General features: G+C 60.9%; 3 protein-coding genes across 4 annotated transcripts in view; 2 read left to right on the top strand and 1 right to left on the bottom strand.

The window, feature by feature from the left end:
• Window positions 1-255, top strand: part of BCAN (brevican) — a 29,304-nt gene extending 29,049 nt beyond the window's left edge. Inside the window, exon 15 of the mRNA XM_014961245.1 lies at window positions 24-255. Within this exon, the coding sequence (XP_014816731.1) occupies window positions 24-49 (26 nt within the window). The 3' untranslated portion in view covers window positions 50-255. The remainder of the gene's footprint in view (window positions 1-23) is intronic.
• An 833-nt stretch (window positions 256-1,088) lies between these two features.
• HAPLN2 (hyaluronan and proteoglycan link protein 2) lies at window positions 1,089-4,573 on the bottom strand. The gene is made up of 6 exons (XM_014961274.1): window positions 4,259-4,573; window positions 3,915-4,028; window positions 3,308-3,658; window positions 2,964-3,080; window positions 2,678-2,863; window positions 1,089-1,815 (listed from the first exon to the last, which is right to left on the bottom strand). The coding sequence occupies exons 2-6, from the start codon at window positions 4,000-4,002 to the stop codon at window positions 1,532-1,534; spliced, it is 1,026 nt and encodes a 341-aa protein (XP_014816760.1). The 5' UTR covers window positions 4,003-4,028; window positions 4,259-4,573; the 3' UTR covers window positions 1,089-1,531.
• A 3,487-nt stretch (window positions 4,574-8,060) lies between these two features.
• On the top strand, window positions 8,061-15,552 carry RHBG (Rh family, B glycoprotein). Of its 2 annotated transcripts, XM_014961272.1 has the most exons (10): window positions 8,173-8,353; window positions 9,835-10,021; window positions 10,428-10,578; window positions 10,706-10,853; window positions 11,532-11,698; window positions 11,912-12,049; window positions 12,222-12,355; window positions 12,566-12,687; window positions 13,826-13,899; window positions 14,096-15,552. In XM_014961272.1, the coding sequence occupies exons 1-10, from the start codon at window positions 8,173-8,175 to the stop codon at window positions 14,159-14,161; spliced, it is 1,368 nt and encodes a 455-aa protein (XP_014816758.1). In that variant the 3' UTR covers window positions 14,162-15,552. The 2 variants fall into 2 exon arrangements, with proteins under 2 accessions (XP_014816757.1, XP_014816758.1); XM_014961271.1 differs by lacking the exons at window positions 13,826-13,899; window positions 14,096-15,552 and having other exon boundaries at window positions 8,061-8,353; window positions 12,566-12,934.
• Window positions 15,553-15,775: the final 223 nt, after the last annotated feature.

Raw genomic sequence — 15,775 nt, 5'->3', positions numbered from 1 at the left:
TCCTTGTGTGTCCCCCCCCCCAGGCCTGGCTCAGCCCCCCGACGACTGAGGGGGTCCCCAGGGCAGAAGCCACCACCCCCCCGGGTCCCGGAGGCGGCGCAGATGGGGACGGCAGTGGGGACACCAACGTGGACCCCGGGGTGGCACAAAACCTCACCGTTGGGCACCTGCCTCCTCCTTCGTTTTATATCTGTACAAAGAAATCCTCGTAACTAAAGATCCCTTCAAAAGGAGCCGACGATGACCCGAAATGTAGCACGAGGGGTGTTTTGTTCCCAGAGTCACAAATAGAGTTGAAATCGAGGCCGGGGGGGGGACAGGACCGTGGGCAGGTGATGGCAACGACACCCCAGTGCCACCTCCAGCTTTCTCCCACCTCTGGCCCAAGGGTCCTCACCCTGTGACACCCTGGTGGGGGTGACACCCCGGTTGTGGTGGTGGTGGGGGGTGCCAGGGGGCTCTTGCACTCCCCAGGAAAGGCAGGAACCACTGGTGCAGGCTCAGGGTGGGTACGTGTCACCCAAATGTCCCCTCTGTCCGACTGTGGGTGCTAAAACCAGTAAAGGGATGGTGGGGAGCGATGGCTGGGTCACTGGGGCAGCCCTGGCACAGGGGTGGAAAAATCAGGGCTGCACAGCCCCAAAAATGGGGAGCGTGGCAGCACCCACCCGCGCCGTGGGGCTGGAGAGCCCCCAGCACAGCCTGGGCACGGTGACATCCAGGGGGACCACAGAAATGGGGAGGAACAGCCCAAAGTGCCCCCACATCCTGGGGGGACCGGTCAGGGCTTGGCTCCCAGCAAACACATGGGACCTGGGGGGCACGTGGCCGGTGCCAGGGGATGCTGGCATCTCCCCACGCCGTGTTTCCCCCCGTGCCGTGCCAGCTCCGGCGCCTTTTATAGCTTTTTATAGCTCTCCCTGGCTGTGCCCAACATCAAAACTCAGAAACCCCCTCGTGTGCGGCGCCAGGGACACTGATAACCCCCGGGACGGGGCGGCCGGGGGGGCCCCACATGGAAAAATCCTTGTCAAATTCCCCCCGTGGAGATGCCAGACGGTCCCGGGGGGCAGAGCCCGGGTGAGAGCTCGGCTTTGCCGCGCAGCTTTATTAATTGAGAAGGCGAAACTTCATTAGTCACGCTCGTTAATGCCTGGTCCTGCACCAGCCAGAGTCCTTGTGGAGCGAGGATGGGGGGTGGGATGCAGCGGGGCTGGGGATCCTGTGCTGGGGAGGGGGCTGGATTAACCCCCCTTCCTGACCCAGCGATGGGTCCAGCTTCTCCAGCGAGGCCTGGACAACCCCCCAAGCCCCACAGCAGGCTGGGGTGTGGGGAGCAGCCCCACCAGAGGATGCACTGAGGACCCAAACCCAGCTCTATCACTCCATCAGAGGATGCTCGGACCACCCGAAATCACCAGGAGACCCCCCACCAACCTCCACGGCCTCATGCCCTGCCTCAAGTTCTCCACCCGGGTGATGGGGGCTGGTGTCCCACCACCATCCAGCCCACCTCTCCTTCCAGACCTTCCTACTTCCCCTGGAAGCAGTAGGTGCCGTAGGTCCGGAGTTCCTTGCTGGGAAAGCCGAAGCTGCGGACGCCGGGGTCGGGCAGCCCCCCGCAGTGCTGGCGGGGGGTGGTGATGGGGTACCGCACGCTGCCGTCCGCCAGCCACCCCCCGTCGCAGCGATCCAGCTGGGAGAACTTCCAGGCGGAGTAGAGCTGCCCCACTTTGGCGATGGCGGCCCCTTGGTTGCGGCAGGCTTGGCCGGCCTCCTTGAAATTCAGGTGGCCCCGGATGAAGTAGACCTGGCCTGGGGACAAATGGGGGACGTGGCAAGTCCCCATTGCCATGGAGGAGGGACTCTTGATGAGAGAGGGGAGCGATGGGATGAGGGGGAAGGGTTTGAAGCTGAAAGAGGGGAGATGGAGCTGAGATGTGGGGCAGAAGTTCTTTGGTGTGAGGGTGGTGAGAGCCTGGCCCAGGTTGCCCTGAGAAGCTGTGGCTGCCCCATCCCTGGAGGGGTTCAAGGGCAGGTTGGAGGGGGCTTGGAGCAACCTGGTCTCTTTTAAGATGTCCCTTCCACTAGAAGGGATGGAACTGGAGGAGCTTGAAGGTCCCTTCCAACCCCAAACGTTCTGGGATGCTCTGCTGATTCCACCACTTCCTTGGGTTGGAGGGGACCTTTAAGGTCATCAAGACCAACCATCAACCCAACACTGACCAACCCACCACTGCCCCGTGTCCCTCAGCACCGGCTTTGAGATCCCTCCAGGGATGGTGTTTGGGGAGTGGAGCCATAGGATGAGGGGGAAGAGTTTTAAACCAAAACTGAGGAGATTGAGCTGAGATGTGGGGCAGAAGTTCTTTGGTGTGAGGGTGGTGAGAGCCTGGCCCAGGTTGCCCCGAGAAGCTGTGGCTGCCCCATCCCTGGAGGGGTTCAAGGGCAGGTTGGAGGGGGCTTGGAGCAACCTGGGCTGGTGGGAGGTGGCCCTGCCCAGGGCAGGGGGGTTGGAACTCCATGATCTTTAAGGTCCCTTCCCACCCAAACCATTCCATGATTCCATGATACTAAGTGGGTGGCCACCATGGATGGCAACCTGGGAACAAGCCCAGCCCTGCTGGGCATCAGGGTTCAGTGTCACTGTGGGAGGGACAGGGGACCCCAGCAGTACCTTGAAGAGCAGAGGTGAAGCAGAAAGCATCAAATTTGTCCTTCTGCTTGTCCCTGGCCCCGTAGGAACGAACGCCCGGCAGGAGGAGGCGGCCACCACACGGCTCCCGCGAGTTGATGATGGGGTAGTGGACGGTCCCATCAAGGATCCACCCGGCGTTGCACCAGTCCAGACCCTCCGTCCAGGCTGGGGGGCACAGGGAGACTCAGAGCTGGGACTTTTATCCTCCCGTGCCCAGCGAGGCACATTTTGGGGCAGATAAGGGGTGTTTTTTAGGAAATTTCACCTTTGTAGAGCTGCTGGTAGGTGGCGAGGCGGGAGTCCTGCTGCTCGCAGGCTCGCTTGGCTTCGTGGTAGTTGAATTTGTAGCGCCCGTTGCTGGGCTGGTAGGGGTTCACAACACCTGGGGAGGACAGGGACAGGGACAGAGGGTGAAGGAGATGCTCTCCCCAACAACTCTTTGGCTTTTCACCCCAGGAGATTCAGTGCTGAAGGTAAAGGGGCGCACTGAAACAGGGTGGAGACTCTCACCCATGGACCCCAGGACCATCCATGGACCCCCAGCCCAGTCCAGCGTCCCCTCTTTGCTGTTCCCCACATCCCCGAGGGCAGGAGGGTCCCCAGCCTCACCTTCCAGGTGTAGTGTGAGCGAGACGCTCTCGTCCTCCAGCCCGTTGACGAGCTGGCAGCGGTAGCGTCCCTCGTCCTCCAGAGCCACGTTGGTGATGGTGAGGGAGGCGTCGTAGCGGTGGCCGTGCCGCAGGCGCACCCGCTGGCTCAGCGGCCCGTAGTTCTTGTGGTAGAGCCCGTTGGTGATGATGATGACGTTCTCCCGGTAGTTGGCCGGCTCCACCTTGCTCCACTTCACCCGGTAGTTGCGGGGCAGGGCGCGCAGGACGCAGGGCAGGGTGGCCGTGGCACCCCGCTGCGTGTGCACCGTGGCGTGGAGGGGCTCCAGCAGGTACTGCAGGCCGGGGGGGGCTGTGGCAACCCCCCATCTGCCTCACCACGGAGCATTGGTGGGGTCCCAACACCCCTTCAACACCTCCCCCAAAGCCCCCCGACTCTCATCGGTGTCCCCAGCCTGGTTTCCATCACCCATCCTGGCTCATTTCCCTCCTCCTGAAACCCCTGGGATGCCCAGCCCTGGCTGGACCCCCCCAGCATCACCTCCCTCCTCCAGCCCTGACCCCAAAAGCAGAACCCTGTCCCCCCCACCCTGGACCCTGCTCCCTACCCGGGGTCCCCGTCGGCCGCTGGAAGATGCTCAATGCTGGAGATGCCACCAAGAGCCAGAGGGAGCCAAACAGGAGAAGCCGGTGCATCCTTAGAGCTGGGGACAGGATGGTGCCTGGGGGGGGCACAGGGGTCAAGGACATGAAGTGGGACATACCCTGGGTTCGGTGGGGACATGGTGGGGGACATCTACAGTGCTGGCTGCCGGGACTGCCGTGGGGCCAAGGGATGGCCCTGCTCCATTGGGGTCTCACCAAGGTTTGCTGTGCAAAGGGGGTGTCCCCTGGCAGAACGCGGAGCCAACGAGGTGCCAGCCCCCCTCCCCGGTGTCCCCACTCCTCTTACCGTCCCCAGCCGTGTCCCTCGGGGAGCCACCGTTCCCATCCAACGCCTCCGGCCTCCACCCCGGCGCCCGCCGCGTCCCGTCTCCGTCACAGCCACCCCATGGCGGGGCCGAGGGCTCCGGAAAGGTCAAACGGTGGGTGCTGCCGGGAAGAGGGGACACGGGGATGACACTGTGCCCCGTCACCGTCCCGGGGCGGGCAGCGTCCCGACGTCCCCCTGGCCCCGTGGCCCCTCAGCCTCTGCCCCCATGGCGTGCGGCAGTGGTGAGCGCCGGCCGTGCCCTCTCTCCCTGCCCTGTCGCTGTCTCTTCCCGCTTTCTTCTCTTTTTTTTTCTTTTTTTTTTTTTTTTTTTTTGTGTGTGTGTGTGTGTTCCCCCCCCCCGCTAAACACCTCCCCGAGGAACGCACGGGGAGGAGGAAGCACAATTTCCCATTGTGAGCGTCTTTCTCTTTATTGTTCTGCTGGGCAAAAACACAGCGCGCCCGGTTAACAAACACCCCTTTCTTCGGGGGGTTCGGGGGAAAGGCCAGCCCGGCACAGGGCTCCAGCAGCCCCTCGGGCCAGCAAAACCTCCCCTTGCATCGGCCCCCAATGCCCTCTGCTCCCCCAGACAGCAGGGAGATGGTTAATTTTACCCCCCCTGCCCCCCCGTCACATCTCCGATGGTGGGATGCTGCTCCCATCCTTTGGGGCTCCCATGGCGGGGGGTCCCACCGCTCTTGCATCCCCAGTGTCCTCATCCCACCCCTGTGGAAAGCCATGGGAGAGGCTTCCCCCATCGTCACCTTGGGGCCGGGAGGCAGCAAAACAAGGCCACACAATGGGGCTGTGTTCTGGGCTGCCTTATCTTCTCCCTCCCCCGGGGTCCATCTCCAGGGGTGGAGGAAGAAGCTCTTCTTCAAAGGAAACACAGGACAAGCGGCGTCTGTCCCCAACACCAAAGGACACAGTGATCCCGGCTCCCCCGTGGCACGCACGGCACCGAAAACAAACCTCCCCGGGGTGGGGGGACATGGACACGCACCCCCCGGGTGTGCGCTGGCTCCCCTTGCCCCCAGCCCACCCTCTGGCTGCCTGTACGGAGGGGTTAATGAAATAACCTGCCCTAATTAGGGTGCCAGCTGGCTGGATTGGAAGCCCGCGAGGCTCTCCCAGCTCAGAAAGGTCAGTGCTTTGGCTCATTTTAAAAAGCAAAGGGTGGTTGGAACCTTGTCCCCCTCCCACGCATGGAAAGTCCCCCAGGGGTCAGAACTGGGTCCAGTCCTCTTCAATATATTCATCGATGACCTGGACGAGGGGATGAAGTGTCCCCTCAGCACGTTTGCTGACGATGCAAAACTGGGAGGGGTGGTTGACACCATGGAGGGCTGTGCTGCCATCCAGGGAGACCTGGACAGGCTGGAGAGTTCAGCAGAGAAGAACAGGATGAACTTCAACAAAGGCAAGTTTTGGGTGCTGCACCTGGGGAGGAAGAACCCCCTGCACCAGGACAGGTTGGGGGTGACCTGCTGGAGAGCAGCTCTGAGGAGAAAGACCTGGGAGTCCTGGGGGACAACAGGATGCCCATGAGCCAGCAATGGGCCCTTGTGGCCAAGGAGGCCAATGGCATCCTGGGGGGCATCAAGAAGAGCGTGGAGAACCTCAAGGGAGGTCATCCTGCCCCTCTGCTCTGCCCTGGGGAGGCCCCAGCTGGAGCACTGGGACCAGTTGTGGGCTCCCCAGTTCCAGAAGGACAGGGAACTGCTGGAGAGGGGACAGCAAAGGGCTACAAAGATGCTGAGGGGCCTGGAGCATCTCTCTTGGGAGGAAAGGCTGAGGGACTTGGGGCTTTTGAGTCTGGAGAAGAGAAGGCTGAGGGGGGATCTGATCAACACCTAGAAATCCTTCAAGGGTGGGTGTCAGGAGGATGGGGCTGGTCTTTTTTCAGTGGTGCCCAGTGACAGGACAAGAGGAAATGGACACAAACTTGAACATAGGAAGTTCCATCTAAACATGAGGAGGAACTTCTTTGCTGTGAGTGTGGCAGAGCCCTGGAAGAGGCTGCCCAGAGAGGCAGTGGGGTCTCCTCTGGAGACATTCAAACCCCATCTGGACACATTCCTGTGACTCTGTAAAGGCTAAACCACAGCAGCACCGCATGTCCCCCTCCCACCTCTCCCCACGGTTATTTTGTGGGTTCAGAGAGAGCACGTGAGCTCCCTCCATCACCCTTCCCAAACCCACAGCCACAATATCCGACCCTCCAGCGGTGCCCAGCCCCCGGGCAGAGACTCGGGGCTCTTTGGCCGGAGGATGCTTTTTTCCCAGCTCCGTGGTACCGCGAAGGAGCTGACTCATTTCTCACATTTTTCCCAAGTGAAGGCAGCAGCTACACCCCTCGGCTCCCACACACCCGCAGCCCGGAGCGGGGAGCTCCCCGGGGGCCTCCCAAAGTGACTCATTCCCCTTCCCCATCCCCTGGGCGTCAGGGCACGACCCCGGCCCCACGCTGGGTGTCTGAGATCATCCTTTGGCCCGACACTGCAGAAAGGCATCACCCGAGTCACTTCCCAAACACACGCCGTGTCTTACTTCTCAGCTCCTTTTCCTCTCCCTTTTTTGGGGATCGGTGCCCGCTCTCGGTGCGTTACGGAGATGCAAAAGCAGAAGGAGCCAAAGAAAATCAAAGGGAACCCTCTCTCTCCAGCTCCTCCCCACCTCTCCTGGCAGGGGATGCTCAGCAGCCTCCAGCTCTGCTCCTCACCCTTCTTTCTCCCAGCTCAGCTTCTCCTCCTCCCCATGTAGACCCACAGATAACCTCAGGTGGGCAACAAGTTGCCCACCAGCCAGCAACGAGCCCTTGTGGCCAAAAAGGCCAATGGTGAGCTACAAAAAATGCAGCCAGCAGGTGGAGGGAGGTCATCCCCCTCCTCTGCTCTGCCCTGGGGGGGACACATCTGCAGCACTGGGACCAGTTCTGGGTCCCCCAGTTCCAGAAGGACAGGGAACTGCTGGAGAAGGTCCAGCGGGGGCTGTGAGGATGATGAGGGGCTGGAGTATCTCTGCTGAGGAAACGCTGAGGGACTTGGGGCTGTTCAGCTGGAGAAGAGCAGACTGAGAGGGGATCCCATTGATGCTGAGCAAGAGCAAGAGGATGGGGCCAGGTTCTTCTCAGTGGTGCCCGGGGACAGGACAAGGGACAACAGGGACAAACTGGGACATGGGAAATGACCGTGAGGGTGGCAGAGCCCTGGAAGAGGCTGCCCAGAGAGGGTGGGGGGTCTCCTTCTGTGTAGAGATTCCAAACCCACCTGGATTTGATCCTGTGGGACCTGCTGTGGGTGACCCTGCTTGGGCAGGGGGTGGGACAGGGTGCTCTCCAGAGGTCCCTTCCAGTCCCGGCCAGTCTGGGATGGTGTGAATTTTCACCAAAGCCCCCCTGAACTATTATTTTTCCTGCTGAGCAGGGAGTTTAAAGCAGTCTTTCCCATTGCCCAGCAGCGGGTCAGTCCCACCACCCTCCATCTCCTCTGTCTCACCTGGTTGCCCCAAACATCACGTTTCTCCTACACCAAACCTCCAGAAAGGCTGAAACCTTGGGGTGCCCCCAACCACAGCTCCCCCCGACACCATAAATCCCACTCTGACCCCCTTGCCACCCACCTGAGCCGGATGCTGTCACCAAAACCCACCCCCCCTGCTCCCCCGGCCCTGATGTGACAAAACCACATGCCGGGATGACCATCCCGGGGTTTCTGTGTTGCCACCTCCGTCCTGGTCCTGGCTGGCTCTTCCACCTGTGGGAAGCACCGAGGCGAGGGCAGGACCTGGCAGCCACCCCGGAGGTGGAGTTTGCAGCCCCAACGCCTCTCTCCTCGTGTCTCCCCGGTTTCGGCGGGATTTTGCCTTCCTTGGACCCCCCCACCACCCCCATCATGCCTGAGGACACCACCGCCTCCAGGCTCCGTCTCGCCGGGCTGTGCTTCCTCCTCCAAATCTTCACCATCATCCTCTTCGCCGTCTTCGTCCGGTACAGCCCAGAGAGCAGCCCCGGTGCCTGCTCCCAGCAACTGAACTGCAGCTGGAAAAAACAGGATTTGGGTTCTCAGCACCCCCGTGAGTACCCCCACCCCGGGTGGGTGCAGAGAGCGGCTCTCCCTGGTCCCCAGGTGGTGCTGAGGGGGGGGCACGGGATGTCACCGTGTCCAGGTTGCAGCCCTGTCACCCCATCCAGCTCTCCAGAGTCAGAGTGAGGGGGACATCAAGCCACAGGGTTGGGGTGCATCCCACCGAGGAGAGGCCGGTGGGTGGAAAACAAGGATTTTCCACGTCCCTGGAAAAATCCAAGCCCAAAATAGGGTTATTTGGGTCTAGGTGGTGCATTTTAGCAGCAGGAGAGCAGAGGGGGTCAGTGATAAACCTGGGGTTGTCCTGCCATCCCCAGCGAGGGGACACGGCAGCTGCTCCTGGCACTTTTCTGGGGTGAGGGGGTCTGGAAAACATCCCACCGACCTGCTGGGTTTGGCAGCTCCAAGGGATTTGCACCGAGCCCCTTTTCACGGAGGATTCGGCTCCCTCAGCACTGCCGCAGCGTCCAACGTGGGGCTGGGGGTCCGTCCCACCGGGAGCATCCTCCTGCCGGGCATCGCTGAGGAATCCTCCTGGGATGAGGGACCCATCCTGGCTTTTCCGAGGAAAGGGCAGGGCTGGGATTGGAAAGGAGCCTGCGGAGGGCCCTGGCCGAGGGAGGGGAGATGAGTTGAGCCGAGCCGAGCTGCATGGAAGGGCACAGGCAGGTTTTCCCGGTTTCTCCGGCCCACGTCACCCCACCCAGCGTGGTGACTCACGGCTGTGGCACGGCCCAAGGGTACAAAGGGCGTTTTGCCCAAGGGACAATCCGGTCCCCTCTCCTCCGATTTCCCACCAAATGGTACTGGGCTGCTCCCATCTTTCTGTTCATCCCTCTGGTGCTCTTGTCCCAGGGAGTGGGAGGTGGGAGGTGATGTTTTCAGGGGCAGCAGAGAGGTCCCAGGGGGTGGTTGACATCGCGAGGTGATGTTTCCAGGGGCAGCAGAGAGGTCCCAGGGGGTGGTTGACATCGCGAGGTGATGTTTCCAGGGGCAGCAGAGAGGTCCCAGGGGGTGGTTGACATCAGGAGGTGATGTTTTCAGGGGCAGCAGAGAGGTCCTGGCAGGTGGATGATGCTTCAGACCCACCTTCACGCTGGTGTAATGGGTGCAGATGGCTCTTGGCCACCCCAGGAGGTTTCTGGGCTGGAGGGTGAACCACGTGTGGGTACTGAGGGGTCTGCAGAGGGTGGTGGCAGAGTGGCAGGGGCCGCATTGGGCAGGGACAGCTTTACCTGTCATTAGCACAAGTGACAACTGCTTATCTTTTCCACTGGACATCCCCAGGGGAGATCCAAGGGCAGATCCACCACGGTTCCAGACACATGTAGGCGGAACAAGGCTGATTTATAGGTGTTGAAGCCTTCAGCTCCCCAAAATTCATTAGGGCTGGGGGTGTCTGAGCCCCCTCAGGGGGACCAGCCTGCCCTTGACCCCTCCAGACCCATCCTTCTGCCTCTACTCTGCCAGGATCCCGGGATGTCCACCTCCAAGTTCTCCTTGGCTTCGGGCTCTTGGTGGCCTTCCTCGGCCGCTACGGGCTGGGCAGCGTGGCCATCAGCATCCTCATCGTGGCCTTCGCCATCCAGTGGGCTGTCCTGATCCAGGGGTTTTTGTACTTCTTCCTGAATGGCAAAATCTACGTGGGAGCCGAGAGGTAAGGCAGGAGGGAGCTGCTGCTGCGTGGCCACCATCGTCCCCAGGGCCAGCCCTGGTGCACTGGCTCCCTCCTCTGTAGAACTCACAGCTCTGCTTTGGAGGAGGACAAGTAGGACCAGGCTTCTGGGCTATTTGAGTCCCTCACTAGTAAGGGCTGTGTAAGCACTGCCAACGTCACAGCCAGGCGTTTAGGGGGGGACATGCTGACCCCCCGACCTGCCTGGAGCTCAGCTGTCCCTTTGTCACCACCGTGGCAGGGCTGGAGGTGCCCGTTCAGCTCGCAGGAGCGGTGGGACATGGGGCTGAAGGCTCAGCTCCTGTTCCCCACCACAACCCTGCTCTCCTGCGTTCACCCGCCCCGGCAGCCGTGGGTCCAGCCCCACGCCTTCCCCTCTCCTCCCCAGCATGGTCAGTGCTGACTTCTGCACGGCATCCGTCCTCATCTCCACCGGAGCCGTTCTGGGCAGGGTAAACCCCGTGCAGATGCTGCTGCTGACCCTGCTGGGGGTCACCCTCTTCAGCATCAATGAATACATCCTGCTCGGTCTCATGGAGGTGAGTCAGGGGGGCACCAGAAAGGGGGTGACCACAGATTTGACCTTCTCCTGTCAAGACTTGCCTTGTCTGTAGAGACGAATCCCATGTCCCACCTTCCCACATGGTGTTTTTCTGTACTCGGCAGATAAGTGACAGTGGGGGATCCTTGACTGTCCACACCTTTGGGGCTTATTTCGGCTTGATGGTTTCACGGATCTTGCACCGGCCTCATGTGGGCAAGAGGAAAGAGCCGCAGGACACGGGGCAGCAGGCAGATGTCTTCTCTGTGGTTGGTATGGAGCTCGAGTCCTACAACACCCGAGTCACAGACGTGGTGGTGGATCATCATCATCATTGGGACAGAGTGGTTGTGGCTTTGATCAGCAGTGTCCTGCAAACCATGAAGCCTGGAGAAGAGAAGGCCCCAGGGAGACCTTGGAGCCCCTTCCAGTCCCTCAAGGGGCTCCAGGAAAGCTGGGGGGGACTCTTGATGAGGGAGGGGAGCGATGGGATGAGGGGGAAGGGTTTGAAGCTGGAAGAGGGGAGATTGAGCTGAGATGTGGGGCAGAAGTTCTTTGGTGTGAGGGTGGTGAGAGCCTGGCCCAGGTTGCCCCGAGAAGCTGTGGCTGCCCCATCCCTGGAGGGGTTCAAGGGCAGGTTGGAGGGGGATTGGAGCAACCTGGTCTGGTGGGAGGTGGCCCTGCCCAGGGCAAGGAGGTTGGAACTTGATGATCTTTAAGGTCCCTTCCCAACCAGACCATTCTATGATTCTGTGAAGGACAGAGGTCCTCCACCTTCCTGGGGACCTGTCCTAGGGCTGCACCACCCTCTCCAGGAAAAAGCTTCTCCTCGTGTCCAACCTGACCCTCCCACACCCCAAGCTGTGGCCACTTGTGTCTCCTGGCACTACCAAGAAGTTTCCTTCCCATGAGGGATCAACCCCAACATTAAAACCTGCCTGTTCCCTGCAGGAACCATCTACCTGTGGATCTTCTGGCCCAGCTTCACCTCAGCCACCACGGTCCGCAATGACGCGGAGCCCTGGGTAGTGCTCAACACCTACTTCTCGCTGGCAGCAAGCACCCTGGCCACCTTTGTCCTCTTGCCTGTCCTCTACGAGGAGAGCACCCTGCGGATGGTAAGTCCTCTCCTGGGACGAACCCAAGTGTCACACACTCTCCACGTCCTGTCCTACAGGGATAGTGACCACGGATACACAAAAGGGGATGCCCATTAGGCTTTCTTAGGTTCATTAAGACCCAGTTCGACCTCCGAAGAAGCCCAAATTCCCCCAGCCCCATGCTGATGTCTCCACGGAGCCAATTTCCCTGACCATGTCCTGCTCCATCAGGTTCAGATCCAGGATGCCACCTTGGCTGGGGTGGCTGTGATGGGTATGGCTGGGGAGATGCTGGTCACCCCCTTCGGGGCCCTCATCGCGGGGTTTCTGGCTGGTCTGATCCCCCCGCTTGGCTTCAGATTCCTCACGGTGAGTCACCTGGGGACAGCAGAGGAACATCAGTCCCAGGTCAGGAGACCACCCGCCTTTTGAGGGGGGGGCTGCATTGCCAACCTGTAAACACCAAGCTGCAGTGCAGCCCCCCCTCCCCGGGCCGAGCATCCCCCCTCTCAACCCCGGCTCTTCCCTACGCTCTCCCCAGCCCGTCCTGCGCTCCAGGCTGAAGACCCAGGACACGTGTGGGGTTCACAACGTCCATGGGCTGCCAGGCCTCCTGGGGACCCTGCTGGGGACGCTGCTGGGGGCACTGGCCACTGCAGACGCTTACGGTGGGAGGTGAGAAGAGCCAGAATCAGGGGTCACCACGACTCCATGCACCAACCTGGGGCCACCACGACGCCTGAAATCAGGGGTGCTCCGTGCACCCTCTAAAGCACCCCCTTATAGCACCTCACCCAAAGCCATGAGTGGAGCCCCCCCTCACCCCCTGTATTCCTGCTGGGGGGAACAAGTCCCCCAAAAACCCGTCCCCGCTCCGGCTTGCAGGCTGGAGCTGGTGTTCCCGCTGGTGGCCCAAGGTAGCCGGACGGCCGCCACCCAGGCCCTGTGGCAGCTCTGGGCCCTGCCCGTCACCCTGCTGCTGGCCAGCCTCGGGGGCTGCCTGACCGGTGAGTTCTGCCTCCGGTGGGACGGGACGAAGGGCACGAGGGGCAGGAAAATGGGTGGATTTGGGGGTGGAGGGGGAAGCCAGGAGCAGCCCCAAAGAGGACCCTCCCCATCGTTTGAGTCAAAAATAAGCCCTTGTGGCCAAAAAGGACAATGGGGGCCTGGGGTGAGTTAAGAAGAGCGTGGACGGCAGGTGGAGGGAGGTCATCCTCCCCTCTGCTCTGCCCTGGGGGGGGCACATCTGCAACACTGGGACCAGTTCTGGGCCCCCCAGTTCCAGAAGGACAGGGAACTGCTGGAGAAGGTTCAGCGGAGGCTGCGAGGATGATGAGGGGCTGGAGCATCTCTGTGCTGAGGAAAGGCTGAGGGACCTGGGGCTGTTCAGCTGGAGAAGAGCAGACTGAGAGGGGATCCCATCGATGCTGAGCAAGAGCTAAAGGGTGAGGGGGCAAGAGGATGGGGCCAGGCTCTTCTCAGTGGTGCCCGGGGACAGGACAAGGGACAACGAGGACAAACTGGGACATGGGAAATGGCAGAGCCCTGGAAGAGGCTGCCCAGAGAGGGTGTGGGGTCTCCATCTCTGGAGACATCCCAAACCCACCTGGCCACGTTCCTGTGGGACCTGCTCTGGGTGGATCTGCTCTGGCAGGGGGTTGGACTAGATGATCTCCAGAGGTCCCTTCCAACCCCATGTGATTCTATATGAAGTTCCACCTCAACACGAGGAGGAACTTCTGTACTTTAAAGGTGGCAGAGCCCTGGAAGAGGCTGCCCAGAGAGGGTGTGGGGTCTCCTTCTGTGTAGAGACTCCAAACCCACCTGGATTTGATCCTGTGGGACCTGCTCTGGGTGACCCTGCTTGGGCAGGAGGTGGGACTGGGTGGTCCCTTCCAGCCCCGGCCAGTCTGGGATGGTGTGACCAGTTGGGGCGGGCAGACCCCAGCACACACCCCCCCTCCCGTTCCCGGTCCCGGCGCTGTCCCCGGGTCCGGTGATGGAGCCGGTGGTCCCCTCCCGGGGCCGGTGCTCGGCGGAGCCCACCCGGCGCTGCCGCTAGATGTCAGGGGAAGCCCGGGGAGAGGAGATGGGCCACTCGCCCCGCTCTCAGTCGCCCTCGCCCGTCTCTCGGGGCATCCTCAGGAGCCGTCCTGAACATGAAAGGACTGAGATCTCCCCCGGACACGTCGGATCCGGAAAACACCGTCCTCCGAGAGGTAAAGTTGAGGGTTCGCTGCTAAAAAAAGGGTTTTATGGGGTGTAGGCAGCGGTTGGGGCTGGATGCTTCCCCGGCTGCCGATACATCCCTCCTCCTGGAGCAGCGTTTGTGGTGGGACACAGCTCCATCAAAGCCCCCACCCAGCCCTGATTTGCCCCGTTTCTGCCCCTCTCCATCTCTGTGCCTTGGTGCAGGCAGCCGAGGAAGGATGCGACCGCAGGGCGAGCAGAAAGGAGCCGAGCACCAGCACCTTGGTCTGATGACCCCGACCCCTCGGTGATGTCCTGCACCACCAGGCTCAACCCTCTGCCAGCATCTCCAGTGCCAGGGAGCTTCTGGTAACCTGAATTTCCCAGTAGCCCACCCCGGAGACAGCCAGGCTTGTCCCCAGGTGGGAGCCAGCTCCTGGTCCCAAAGGTGTGGGGAGCAGTGGGGTGCCCCCGGGTCTCTGCAGGGTGAAGAGATGCTACAGTGACTTTGGTGTTTGTTGTGGGAGCGACCTGGCTCCCTCCAGGGACACCTCAGGGTGCCCAGACATGGGTCTGCCACTTCCCCTCCTCTGTGCCGTGCCTCAGTTTCCCCATCTACTGCTCTCCTGAGAGAGGAAGGCAATGAGGGGGGGGGTGTCCCAGGCTCCACAGAGACCAGCAAAGACTTTCTAGGGACACTTTTGCACACAACGATTAAAACTCACAGATCTTTTGTACTTTCGGGGTTTCCCACGTGAGTTTACACAGAACCTTTGCCACTGAATTTCCTTCAGGTGTCTTTCCAGGGAGGAAAGAGAAGCCCCCCCACCCCAGGACCCTCTTTCACCCTAAAGACCATGGGGTGGGTTGCCCCACTCCTGTTGACCACCCCCCCCAGGGTGGGTACCCTACCAGAGCCTTTGTCACTGCCCAGAGCATCCAATACTTGGGGGTGCAAGACCAGGGTGACAACAGGGTCCCCCACCCAGGGGTGACCCCTGCCTTCCCCTTATCACTCATTGCCTTGCACTGGAGATGGGGGCCAAGAAAAAGCCCCCCACCCCCCAAAACAGGAAAGTGCCCACCAGCACCCAGCCCTGTGGGGAGAAGGTTGCTCCCCTGGCCATTGCAGCTCCAAGGACCCCCAGCAGCACCCAGCATCCTGTGTCCCCACATGCCCCCCACAGAGAGGGTCTCACCCTACCTCCTCCCCCAGGCCCCCAAAGCTCCCTGGGAGCTGCTTTGAGCACCCCGGGAATGTGGGACCTCTCAAAGCGCGGGGTCCTGCGGTACCGAGAGCAGGGGAACGGCCCCACAGGGCTCCTGGGGGGGCAATGGTGGCCGTGCTGGGGGTCCCCCCCAGAACCCACCCCACAACAGCCCGGGGGGCAGCTGCCAGATGCTTTCACACCTCCAGTGCCAGACTCCAGCCCTCGCCAGGTGGGGTTCCCCCAGGCACGGGTGTCCCCAGCTGCCACCACCGTCCCCCGGGGAGGGGACACAGCCCCATCCCACACAGAGGGGACAGGGGGTTCAGGGCCAATGCAAGGAGGTTTGGGGTCAGTGGTTTTAATACCTGATGCTGTTGAAACACTTTTTTTTTTTATATTATTGCATCAAAGATGAAAAGAAAAAAAACCCTATCGTTTGGTTGCAGACTGACCATAAAACATTAAATCGTAAAAACCATAAAACATTCCTTTTAAGGGCTGTTTTAGAAAGTTTCTTTGTCCTTTCTAAAGGAATTAAATCAAATTAGAGAAAAATTGAAGTCTGGAGCGTTGTTCCACAGCAGAAATTCAAAACTTCTCCCTTTGACTCAAGTCAAACCATCACTTAAACTTCTCCAGTTTCAGTTGTTCGTTACAGAAAACCTGGTGAAACCAACACATTTCCTAAATGCTT

Source organism: Calidris pugnax, unplaced genomic scaffold, assembly GCF_001431845.1.
Source record: "Calidris pugnax isolate Ruff unplaced genomic scaffold, ASM143184v1 scaffold371, whole genome shotgun sequence".
In the NCBI taxonomy this organism is placed as follows: domain Eukaryota; kingdom Metazoa; phylum Chordata; class Aves; order Charadriiformes; family Scolopacidae; genus Calidris; species Calidris pugnax.
Note: the sequence above shows the minus strand (reverse complement) of the source record. Positions and strands in the feature narration are given on the sequence as shown.

Excerpts from the sequence above, each read along its gene's own strand:
- HAPLN2 (XM_014961274.1), bottom strand. The coding sequence starts at position 4,002 with ATGCACCGGCTTCTCCTGTTTGGCTCCCTCTGGCTCTTGGTGGCATCT. Across the intron at positions 3,659-3,914 it reads GCGGCCGACGGGGACCCCGG|CCCCCCCCGGCCTGCAGTAC; the intron begins GTAGGGAGCAGG and ends GGGTTGCCACAG. Across the intron at positions 3,081-3,307 it reads GCTCACACTACACCTGGAAG|GTGTTGTGAACCCCTACCAG; the intron begins GTGAGGCTGGGG and ends TGTCCTCCCCAG.
- RHBG (XM_014961271.1), top strand. The coding sequence starts at position 8,173 with ATGCCTGAGGACACCACCGCCTCCAGGCTCCGTCTCGCCGGGCTGTGC. Across the intron at positions 10,022-10,427 it reads ATCTACGTGGGAGCCGAGAG|CATGGTCAGTGCTGACTTCT; the intron begins GTAAGGCAGGAG and ends TCTCCTCCCCAG. Across the intron at positions 12,356-12,565 it reads GCAGACGCTTACGGTGGGAG|GCTGGAGCTGGTGTTCCCGC; the intron begins GTGAGAAGAGCC and ends TCCGGCTTGCAG.